The 11,786-nt window shown below is 36.3% G+C and overlaps 1 protein-coding gene across 2 annotated transcripts; it reads right to left on the bottom strand.

Annotated features, from left to right (window-relative positions):
• Positions 1-786: 786 nt before the first annotated feature.
• Positions 787-7,994, bottom strand: LOC11428779 (uncharacterized). 2 transcript variants are annotated; one of them, XM_003626676.3, is made up of 9 exons: positions 7,834-7,994; positions 7,664-7,726; positions 5,761-5,905; positions 4,738-5,020; positions 3,485-3,613; positions 3,358-3,407; positions 3,067-3,164; positions 2,668-2,955; positions 787-1,553 (listed from the first exon to the last, which is right to left on the bottom strand). In XM_003626676.3, exons 2-9 carry the CDS (start codon positions 7,712-7,714, stop codon positions 1,071-1,073), a joined length of 1,527 nt encoding a protein of 508 aa, XP_003626724.2. In that variant the 5' UTR covers positions 7,715-7,726; positions 7,834-7,994; the 3' UTR covers positions 787-1,070. The 2 variants fall into 2 exon arrangements, with proteins under 2 accessions (XP_003626724.2, XP_024629478.1); XM_024773710.2 differs by having other exon boundaries at positions 809-1,553; positions 5,761-5,899.
• Between the last annotated feature and the right edge of the window lie 3,792 nt (positions 7,995-11,786).

Below are 11,786 nucleotides of genomic sequence, written 5' to 3'. Positions count from 1 at the left end.
TATAGCAATAGTACAATATATCCGGTAATTAACACGAGCAGTAGTAGCACCTGCTAATGAAAGATTGCAATATACAAAATCCTAAAATATTTAAGATTCCACTTTAAAAATCAAATAATGGAAATATTGGTGCTTTACAAGGTCTTATAAATCTAAAGGATAAAGGGTTCACTTAAATCAGGGACATTGGATTGAAAAAGGAGGACAAGATCCAGTTTCATTTTTTCCTTTCACGTTGTAAAGAAATGCATCTGATGCTTGTCTGTAAAATGATGAATTATTTGTATGCTTTTGATGCAAGTTTCCTCTTAAATTGGTTATAATAATGCCAATTACCACATTCTAAAAATACCTGTTTTGAATACAAAGCTTATATATAATAACTTACAACTAAAGCTTATTCTTTTTTTAATGCGAAAAAGATCTAAGGCATATATTCTTTGAACTTATCACGAAAGCTCACATGAGGAATCAAAATTAAAGTATTTTTCCCCCAAGTACTGGAAATAAGTAAAGCCTTCACTATGATTTAGAGATAACTTTTTTCTTTCTTTTTTCTTTTAGAAGAACTGTAGTACGGGGAGACACCCATTGAAACTGTGTAACTGATACCTTTCCAGCTATTTAATTGTTTTTTGTTATCGAAAATTAGTTTGTTAGTCTCAGTTATTTGCTTAGTTTCATATACAGGAGGTGAAACATTTCCTTTCAAATCAATAAGCTCAATTCTAGTTTGGGTGAGATCTCATACTATGATGACATTTCTCATTGCATGGCCTGATTCAATTTCCATAAATTTCAATAGCAATTAAGAAAGAAAAAAAAATGCAAAATAGGAGCATGTGTTGTTACCTTTAGATCGTTTGCCTAGAGACTTTTGCAACTAAAATCATATCATCAAATCGAAAACAGTCCTTATACATTATACATCATTTGCTATATCTATGAGAACATACATTCTTAGCTTATCCTAATTCAACATTTTGTATTGGCTAGACTACAAAAAATAAATTGAATAGAGATTAGGAGAAATTAATATGAACACGTAGAAGAAAAAAGTTGTATGCTTTTCATTCATCTTTCATTGCAAGTTCATGCCTCTTTTTCTGCCCAATTTCCACAAGTAGAGTTAAGAGAGCCTCACATACCTGTGATGCATCTCCTTCGGTAAGATCATCATTTAGCGACGAATAAACCATCCAGGCATGGTCTAATTTTCGTTTAGGTCGCACCACAACAGATCCAGGTACTTCCGCATCTCGGCAAGCCACAAGTCCATCACTTTTCTCACCATACCTCACCTGCAGTAACTGTGCACAAGCAGCCATAGCAGCACCTAGTGGCATCACGACAGGGAGTTTTGTACTTTCACCAGCTGAAGCAACCATGGGTAGTTCAGCATGAGCAACATGAGATAATGTGGCTAAAACAGCAGGCGAAATGCCAGCTTCAGTGCGAAAGGAAACAATAGGGACTTCGTCTGGCAAATGATGCTTCTGTAAAAATTCCCTCCGCCTTTCATATGTCAAGTCTTCTAAGGCTCTCATGTCTCCCTTGTAATAAATCAATGGTAAATTGTAGATGGTAAGTTAAATAATGCAAGACATTTGCATAATTAAAAGATACTGACCGTGACTAAAAACAGTCACATAATTAAGTAGCTTATATGAAAACAATAGAAAACCTATACAAGAAAGCAAGCTTAATGTCAAAGAAATGATAATGTTACATTGCATGAGTTCACACAAGACAGAATAGGATTTAAAATACAATCATTAGATAGAAAGAGAGGGTAGCTCCTACAGTATGGTAGAGTCTCTTCATAGATGATTTAGGCATGTGAAGAGAAGATCTATAGAAGAGTTTACCAGATATAGAATAGATCAAAACCCCTGAGAAAGATTTAGAGCAAATGGTCTATCTTTGCACCAAATATTTCATAGAACCTTATTGCATTAATTGATGGTTACATATGGCTGAACCCACCTAGTGAGAAAATACTAAGTTGTTGCTTTCACTTCCTAGCTAAGAGCGACATAAATGTTAATCGACACCAAATTACCAATATATTTGGTACATGGAATGGCCGCTTCTGTAGAATGAGGCTTCCTATATTTGGTACATGGAATTACCATTTCATGACTAATTGCATAAAATGATAGAACCATGAAATAAACAACATAACCTTGTAAAGAGGTAGAAATGATTCCATGCACCATGGAATGAGATTGAATGGTTTTCCTAATATACCCTTACTGTTTTTGTGTAAGAGTAACCATTATCTTTTTTTATTTTTTTTTTATTTTTTTATTGCAGCAGTAACCATTATCCTTCATAACATTAATTTACTGAAACCCAAATTTGTTTCAAGCCATATATGATAAGACAGTTTGTAGCATACCAATATGGAAACATCCAGATAGGACAATTGATATTCAAGTAGGATCAAATCATGTAACGTATTCAGTCTAGCAAATGCAGATGACAATCAAACAAAGAGATGGCAGAGTTTCAGGAAAAAAATACAAACATGTGTACAAATCCTTATGCTTTTGTATTCACAAGCAAGAAGGAAGTTCTAGATAAGAAAAAGATGGGATAGGAAACACACATTTCAAGTGTAAACCAGAAGGAGTGAATAGGTGATTATACTCGAATTCAACATACCTTAATAATTTTACAGATAAGAATCTCAGTGAGTTTCCGTATATTCACATAATCACCAAGCTGTCCTTCTCGCAGAAGATCTGAAGCTATAGGAGTACCACCATAGGGACTTTGTGCTAATACCAACCCAGCAACTTTATCTTTTAAATCAGGCCAGTACAATGATAAAGCAGCGGCTGCATCTACTCCTCCCTTGCTATGTCCAAGAAGCAAAACACGTTTCTTTGAACCCCAATAAATTTCCTCAATATACTCTTTTATCTCTCTGGCATTTTTCTCAACTGAAGCCTAATTAATTATTACTCCAAATTCAGTAATAGAATGTAAGAAAAAGAACAGCAATACAATCTACAAAAATTAGAGTTAGCATTTTCCGTAAGAACTAGTATTATAATATACCTCACTATGAATCTTCGCAATATGACACGCCAAACCTAATTTTGAAAAACAGACTTTCGTACTCACAAAGTAAAGTGGACCATGGTTGCTAAAAAGACCTGCCAATTTAAGATGCACAACAATTAATAGCATATAAATAATATTGAACTTACAATACTACTATTTACAGTCTGTAAACCATGCGATCTCATAATATCTCTAATTACGGATTTGTCACTGGACTTCAGGGTTATGCTGTGTGTATGAGAGGCATGGTTATAATTATACCATGTGCACAATCAGTCACATTACCTGGAATTAATAAATAAACCACTGAATTTGGTAACTTGTGAACACCGTGCCTGGCAAAGAAAAACTGAGTTTAAAAAAAAAAAAAACTAGGAAGATATGAGAAAAATAAAAACAATATGATACTTACTTGATGTTGTCAAGAATTTCCTGGAACCTCTCTGTTCCATCTTCAACCGGAGGCATTCCTTGAGCATGTTGAAGCCACCCTATGTCATCTGCAGATCCACGAACAGTTCTTCGAGCGCGGTCAATCAGGCTGAAGTTATAAAAAGAAATTTATCATCCCCACATCAGAAGTCAAAAGAGCTTTAATAAACTGCAGTTTAGATTTTCTGTCTTAAAAAAACAGAATGGGAACATACATGGAGACCAACATATCATAACTCTATATGATAAGTAAAACAAGGAAATAGTAGAGTTTAATCACATGGTGGCCTAAGAAGTAAGATGATCATGTGGCAGAGCTTAAATTCCGTGTCTTTCAATCATCTGGGTACAGTATATTAGCTAGGATGCATTTCATAATATTTAGAAAGGGAAAAATGATGTATCAATACCATATAAATTGGGAAAGATTCCAAATAAAATAAATCAAAATCAAAGATCAAGGAAGGTAGTCCTAACACAGTGAAGATGCGATGCTTATCATCCTGAAAAAATGCCCCAATTCTTAATGTAGAAGGTAAATTGCAAAACTCCTAAAGTGGGACTACTAAGATAATGGGGTAAGTATAGAAATGTTCAATAACATAAGAAACGAAAGCCAACTTGCTGAGCCTATAGACTGTAATATTTTACTCATTGGAAATCCTACATTGATATATTTGGTTTATCCATGACTCCTTGATAGAAAATAGAACAGAAAGGTCGCAGCTTAACTTTTAATGGCTACTCAGTATGATTTCTATTATGATTTCTATTATATTTAGGTGGTTTGCATTGCAAGCTTAACTTTTTCATAAATAGGTTAACTCAGATCAAAGAATGGGTTATATTCTCATCCATTCTCAGAAATTTCCGTGAGCCCTCTCCCTTCCCAATTTTCCCAACTTTCTCTCAATTTCCTCTGCTTTCTCAGAAATACAAGGACACAAACACTCCAGGAAGGAAAGAAAAATGTGGAAAAGCAATGGAAGAAAGTATAAGGACACAAAATGGAAATATGGGGTATCCATTGGATGACAGTGTAAAACTGATTTACACAACTGTGTATGCAATTAAATCCTGATTTCATTAAAAAACTCAAAGATACAAATTGAACAAAAAAATTACTGTTTCTTACTATCCAAACCCAGCAGTCAGTATACCAGTTTAGTTTCATAATTTGGAGAAAGGAAATATCAGAAAAAATTGCATTTAGATTGGGATGACAAATAATACCTTCGGAAAATGGAAATTCCACCTTGTCCAGTATTATTTGTTGCAACAAGTGTACTGGAATTCAGTAATGGATCTCTGGTAGAAATCCTTGTGTTTTCATCATATATACGGAGAGCTGCGGAAGTTGAAGTGCTAGAGGATTCAACACTTGTTAAATTATTTATGTTTGAACAAATATGATTAGTATCAGTAGATGAAGATGCTTCGGTTTCTGCGGAAGAAAAAGTCATATGCTCTTGTGCACGAATGTCAGAAGCACCAGACTCTCTTGGGGACCGTTCTACTGAAAAAATAACAAAGCAAAAATGTAAGGTCTAAAATTGCTTATATCTTATAGTTGTTACGTTTAATAAAGACTTGAAAGGAACTAGTCATAAATCAATTGCATAATTTTAATAAAATCCAATAAGAAAACATGTGTCAACATGATGTATCAGAGAACTGCATAAGGATATTAGAATGAAGTCAATACTTGAAAGCCAATTGCTCCAACAAATTTTAAATGATGTATAGCAAATTTTCAGAACTCAAGTAGATCTACAATAAAATCCGCAGTGAAAATCACACTCATAAACTTTACATGGATTTTGTTAGAGCTGGGTTTCTAACATCAAAGTTCTAAAACAATAAATCCATTCTTCGTGGCTTTGCATTTTGCAGCCTTTGCTTGTCCCTTACAAGAAATTTTATAATGGAAATTTATTTTTAAGTTACTAATGACCATAATACAAAAGAAATCTGATTATGTTCCACAATCTTCAATTCCCGTGTAAAATGCAACAGTTGAAACGACAACTTAAATTCATAATTTCTATTTTTACTCAAGGTAGACGAGCAAAGACCTCCGTACAATTTCTCTTGCAGATAAACCAAATTTTTAATTTCACAGGCCACATAATAAAACAGCTTGATTAGATATGTTTATGAAAATTATAGGAACTGGCTGCGCAATTCTTTAAACTTCTAAAGGAGATTACTCAAAATAAACCCTAGAAAAATAACTAGAAAAATCACAAAGCTTGCCTGAATAGTCGGAGAAACAACCAGCTAAGTATGATGTTGTTTGTGAAAGATAAGAAGCAGCATCACTGAGAGCTGGCACAGATGAAAATATTTGAGGAATCAGCCCATCATTTGTCAAACCATCTTCCTGGGGTTGTGCCTGTGGCTGCAAAAGATGAGCTTAATAACTTTTTATGAAAAAAACTAATAAAATTGGTTTCAATCAGCACAATCATAAAAAAGGTGGAAAAACTAAAACTATGCAAAACTACAGTGCAGTAAGGAAATTAGCAAAAAAGCATTTGAAACCAAACTGCCATTAACATCAAGATCTACAATGAACAAGAGAAAATCCCCCTCTGCAGGAATCATAAGGTGCAGACCTCAAGAAGCAATGCATGTAAGTAGAAAGAAACCGATCTCAAGCTAAAAAATGCTTAAGTGCAGCAAAAAACTATCTTTTACCTATGATTTTTGGCAGGAAGGAGGGATCTGGCTGTCGCAATAAGCAACTTTTGGTAATGAAGTATTACCCAGTGTGCATTCACAACCTTAGTTATTTTAAAACATTTATTTCCTATTATTCAGCAGAATCCCTTTTCTGATAATACAAAACAATTCTCATTCCAGGGCGTGATGCGCCCATCGTAAATTGATACCACCCCCCTTCCCCCCTCATAGTAAAGCACGTTTCTCCCAAATTATTTGTTTCAATAACTAACATTTGAGCACACAATGATATTTTGCTTTAATTATTTGACCTATTCATTCACCGATTATTTTAAGTCAAATTATAGCCTCATATGACCACTACTTCGACGACAATATGTATAGGGCAGAAGCGAAATTTGAGATGCAAAGTGTAAAGGGATATAACAACCTTGCATGCACGGGAAGAAGTGTTGGAAAAGGAGGGGAGTCTGCAAAAAGGAAAGACTATATAGGAGTAAGATAAAAGGGGGAAAGCCTGAGAGAGGTTGGTGGTCAGAGATGAGTATGGTAGAGACATTTTGAATTAGAAATGTCGGTAAAGTTTACCTTCTTTGCTTTCTTTCTTTCGTGAGTTCATTCTCAACAGAAGCTATCTCTGATCGTAGGTAGTTTAGTCTTCATTATTTCAACTCCAATTTCAAATTCTTAACTCCTATTAGGAACCATATATAGCACTTTTAACTCTTATTTCATATCATTTGATTTGTTGTGATTTGCTGAGTGTAAATTTTTTTACACCGACAAGGTATCCAAATTAAACTCTCTTCTATTAACAAGAAATCCAAGTTAACAAAAATTTTGACTGTAAATAATTTGCTAACTTTCCAATTTTTGTTCACGCATACACGCTCCCAAAACAACATAAGCATTTAAAATATAACAAATAAGAAATGGGAAAGAGATATTCCCATCTCTCAATTTACTTGATAAATACAACAACAACAACAAACAAGCCTTATCCCACTAAGTGGGGTCGGCTACATGGATCAAATTACGCCATAATGTTCTATCATAAACCATATTTGGATCCAACTCATCAATCTCTAAATCTTTCCTTATAGTTTCAATTAGTTTTTCTAGGTCTTCTCTCTACAGCATCTACAGGTCTGTCTCTTTTCATTGGAGTTATATGTTTTGTCATGTACTGGTTTACTAATAAAACGCACCCTAAAAGTTTAATAAAAAAATGTAACCGGAGTTTGGTTACAACAAGAATGAAACACAAATAATATTACATAATGATACGAGAAAACCACAGAGTTGCACTTGGAACGAAAGAATTAGGAAAAATGAAGTACGAGACAAGTAGTAGTATATGAGTAGCACCGGATTTATAAAAGTAAACATGCTTATGAAATCAAACAAACTCATTAAACAGAAGAAAACATGTAATCTATAGTTTTTGCACAAGGAAATCAATTTAATAACTCACAATTAAGGGAGTGGTTAATTCAGAAGGCTGTGAATTGGGTGTTTGCACCATCGAAACAAGTTTCTGCCAAACACGAGAAATTAAGTTCATGTTTATGATTGATTTATTAAATCAAAACTGTGATAGATAATTCGAGAAAAATTAATTAAAAATGGGAAAATATGATATACCTTATCGATTCTGAGGAGAGGAGAATCAAAGTAGCTGAGATTTGAAGAAAGCAACAATGGATTTGATTTGAATTGAATTAGTTCTTCCTTTTTCGTTTCTTAACGGAGCGGTAAGAAAATTATTGATCCATGTGATGTGAGACTACGTGTTTCGTCTCGCTTTTTACCGTAACACCCTTTTTGTTTTTGAGAATTGCTGTTCCCACATATAGTATGGCTGTGCCACACGAGTAAAATACTAAAATGCCCTTCGGCAGTTAACTGTCGAAATTTTGAGTAAACCGGCGGCAGCATACTACCGAGGACCTCGGTAGTTAACTGCCGAGGAAATCTGGACATAACCAGAACGCAGAACCAGAACCTCCCATTTACAAAAAAACATTCAAAATTTTCAAATTCTCTCCGATCTTCACCAAATCCATTTTCACGAATTGCAAGCAAATCAAGTGCACATTATCACAAGTAAGTTGTGTCAATCATTTTAATGTTAATGTTAATTTGTTTATGTTAAATTTTTAAAAAAAATTGAGTAGTTTGCATGTGGTTAGGTTTTACAAATGAATTGACAATTTCATCATTGCATGTGTAGTTTATGTATTGATAAATGAATGTAGATGTTGCCTATGTAGTTTAAATTATAATGTGGCTTTGAATGGTTGCAAATGAACACAATTTAAATATGTTTTATACTTTGCACACAAAGTGTTCGATAAAATGTCTCAATGACAATTTTATTGATTATTTAGTTAGTTTAGTTATGGAAATGATAGAAATGATGTTAATTATAGTTTGGTTAAGTTTATTTTGATTTTTTAGTTAGTTTAGGTTACACGAGAATTATGTTCATTTTAATGTTAATGTTAATTTGTTTATGTTTAGTTTAGGTTTAATGTGTTTATGTTTATGTTTAATTAGGTTTAATTATGTTTAGTTTAATTAGGTTTATGTTTAGTTTAGGTTTAATGTGTTTGATTAGGTTATTGAAATGATATTAATTTTTTATTTTTATTTTTTGTAGATATGGCCGATCAGGACCCCATTGATCCATCGAGGATGATTGGTGGTAGGCGTGCCATGACTCAGAGCCACCGCAGGGAGAGACAGAGTGCCCACATCCCAAAGAGGGGTAGAGGTCGGAGGGGAGATGGCTCAGGAAGCTCTCAGGCTACACAGCCTGAGGAGTCACAGGTTGTTGACCCGTCACAGCCTGTTGACCAGACTGGGGTGGAGTACCTGAACTATCAGGATCAGGTACATCATGATGTGACGGACGGTGGATATGACCAGGATCATATACCACATGAGCAGGATGCAGGAGACGAGGATGACATTGCAGCAGCTGCTGCACCGGAGGTGTTACCTACCGACCCTCCCTTTCCTGGTGGACCGGCTGACTTGTCCTTGCTCCACTCTTATGCCGGTCATGTGGCGTTGCCACTCTGGTATAATTCAAATAATGTAAGTGTATTTTTTTTAATTGTTTTTTCTTTATGTTAAAATATTTTCTTTAATTTAAATGTGTGTTTGTTTAATTATTATATCCACTTTTATATGTGTTTTTTTTAATTGGTTTTTCTTTATGTTAAAATATTTTCTTTAAATGTGTGTTTGTTTTTATTATTATATCCACCTCTATATTTGTTTTTTTTAATTCTTTTTCTTTATGTTTAATTATTTTCTTTAAATGTGTGTTTGTTTTAATTATTATATACACTGTTATATGTTTATTTTTTTTAATTCTATTTTTTATGTTTAATTGTTTTGTTTATATGTGTTTTTGTTTAAACCAAATTTATTTTTCTATTATTTCAGGTTCGTAAGACCCGCATGCTTAAACCGATTAATCATGGGGCGAAGATTCTCACTCTCGGACGCCCTAAAGGGAATGAGAATTGGTTTTGGGATGCGCTTCAGCAGAGCGGGCTACATGACTTGGTCTACTTGGGGTACTCCACCGTGCCTCATGCCCTGCTGCTTACTTTATGCGAGAGGTGGCATCCGGAGACCAGCATCTTCCACATGCCGATGGGGGAGATGACTGTGACATTGGATGATGTCGCATGTCTCATGCATCTTCCTATTGAGGGGCGGATGTTGGCCCATGGGAAGAAGATGCCCAAGCATGAGGGAGCGGCACTGCTGATGACGTATCTTGGTGTGGCCCAGCATGAGGCTGAGAAGATCTGCAACCAGGAGTACGGTGGGTACATTAGCTACCCCAGGCTGAGGGACTTCTATACCTCGTACCTTGGTAGGGCCAACGTATTGGCGGGTACGGAGGATCCTGAGGAGGTTGAGGAGCTGGAGAGGGTCAGGACATACTGCGTCCGATGTTACCTTCTGTACTTGGTCGGATGCTTGTTGTTTGGCGATAGAAGCAACAAGCGCATCGAACTGATATATTTGACGACCATGGCGGACGGCTACGCAGGGATGCGTAATTATTCCTGGGGAGCTATGACCCTCGCCTACCTATACGGCGAGTTAGCGGATGCATGTAGGCCTGGACACAGAGCGCTTGGGGGGAGTGTGACACTGCTCACTGTAAGAAAACTGAAATTTTATATTTATGTTAACTTTATTTTTTTGTGAACTTTTAATTTTTTGTTATATTTTTCCGTGCGTAATAATTTATAAATGTTATTTGTTTGGTTTGTGCAGGCATGGTTTTTGGCGCATTTTCCAGGGTTTTTCAGTGTTGATCTCAACACTGACTACCTGGAAAACTATCCGGTTGCAGCGAGGTGGAAGCTCCAGAAGGGTCATGGGGAGGGGATCACGTATCGGTCACTGCTCGATCGTATACAGTTAGATGATGTATGCTGGAGGCCGTACGAGGAGCACAGAGAGATTCAGGACTTCGAGGAGGTTTCCTGGTATTCTGGATGGATTATGTGCGGCGTCTGTAGGGTGTACCGTCACTTGCCCGAGAGGGTTTTGAGGCAGTACGGATACGTGCAGACCATCCCCAGACATCCGACTGATGTTAGGGACCTCCCCCCGCCTTCCATTGTGCAGATGTTCATCGACTTCCGCACTCACACGCTTAAGGCGGACGCTCGGGGTGAGCAGGCAGGAGAGGATACATGGCGGGTGGCGGATGGCTATGTCCTGTGGTACACTAGGGTGTCTCACCCTCAGATCTTGCCACCTATTCCAGGAGATCTTTCGAGGCCTGCAAATGAAGAGCAGATCATTGCAGAGCAGTGGCAGCGGTATGAGGCGAGAAGCTCGCCTGACACCTATGACATGGTTAGTGGCGCTGTTGCCTACGCTGATGCGCAGTTAGGCCAGGAGGAGGTCATGAGCATGACCCCACAGCAGTGGTATGAGGCCATGACCCATATGAGGGAGCAGATCGCGCCGATTTTGACCAGGAGGAGAGCCCAGAGGCCGAGGAGGAGGCTCCATCATCAGGATCAGGACCAGTAGTACTATTTTCCTTTTTTAGGACTTATTTTTTAGTTTTAATCTTTTGATGACATTGAGTTATGTATATATGTATATTTGTATATTTGTATATTTCTACTTTGATGACATTTTTTTAATTTCATGGGTTTTTTTTACTTTGTTTAATGTGCAAAAATAGGTTGCTTTAATGTGCAAATATAGGTTGCTTTATGAACATAAAACATAAAAATAAGTTGAGAGTAGGAAAAATAGGGATGAGAGAGAACTTGACAGAATATAATATAAGTGTCCCGTTGATTTGCTCGCAATTCGTGAAAGAAGAATTGGCGAAGATTTGAGAGAACTTGAGAACTTTGTGAAGTATGTTCAGTTTTCCTCGGCAGTTAACTACCGAGGTTTTCTACGACAGTTTTCTTCGGCAGTTAACTACCGAAATTTTCTCAAATCCGGCTGCAGTTAACTACCGAGGTTTACCTCGGTAGTTAACTGCCGAGGAACTTCTGCACTACAAAATCTGGCAGAATCTCCTCTCATCCATTATT

The sequence above is a fragment of the Medicago truncatula genome, chromosome 8, assembly GCF_003473485.1.
Source record: "Medicago truncatula cultivar Jemalong A17 chromosome 8, MtrunA17r5.0-ANR, whole genome shotgun sequence".
Taxonomy (NCBI): domain Eukaryota; kingdom Viridiplantae; phylum Streptophyta; class Magnoliopsida; order Fabales; family Fabaceae; genus Medicago; species Medicago truncatula.
Note: the sequence above shows the minus strand (reverse complement) of the source record. Positions and strands in the feature narration are given on the sequence as shown.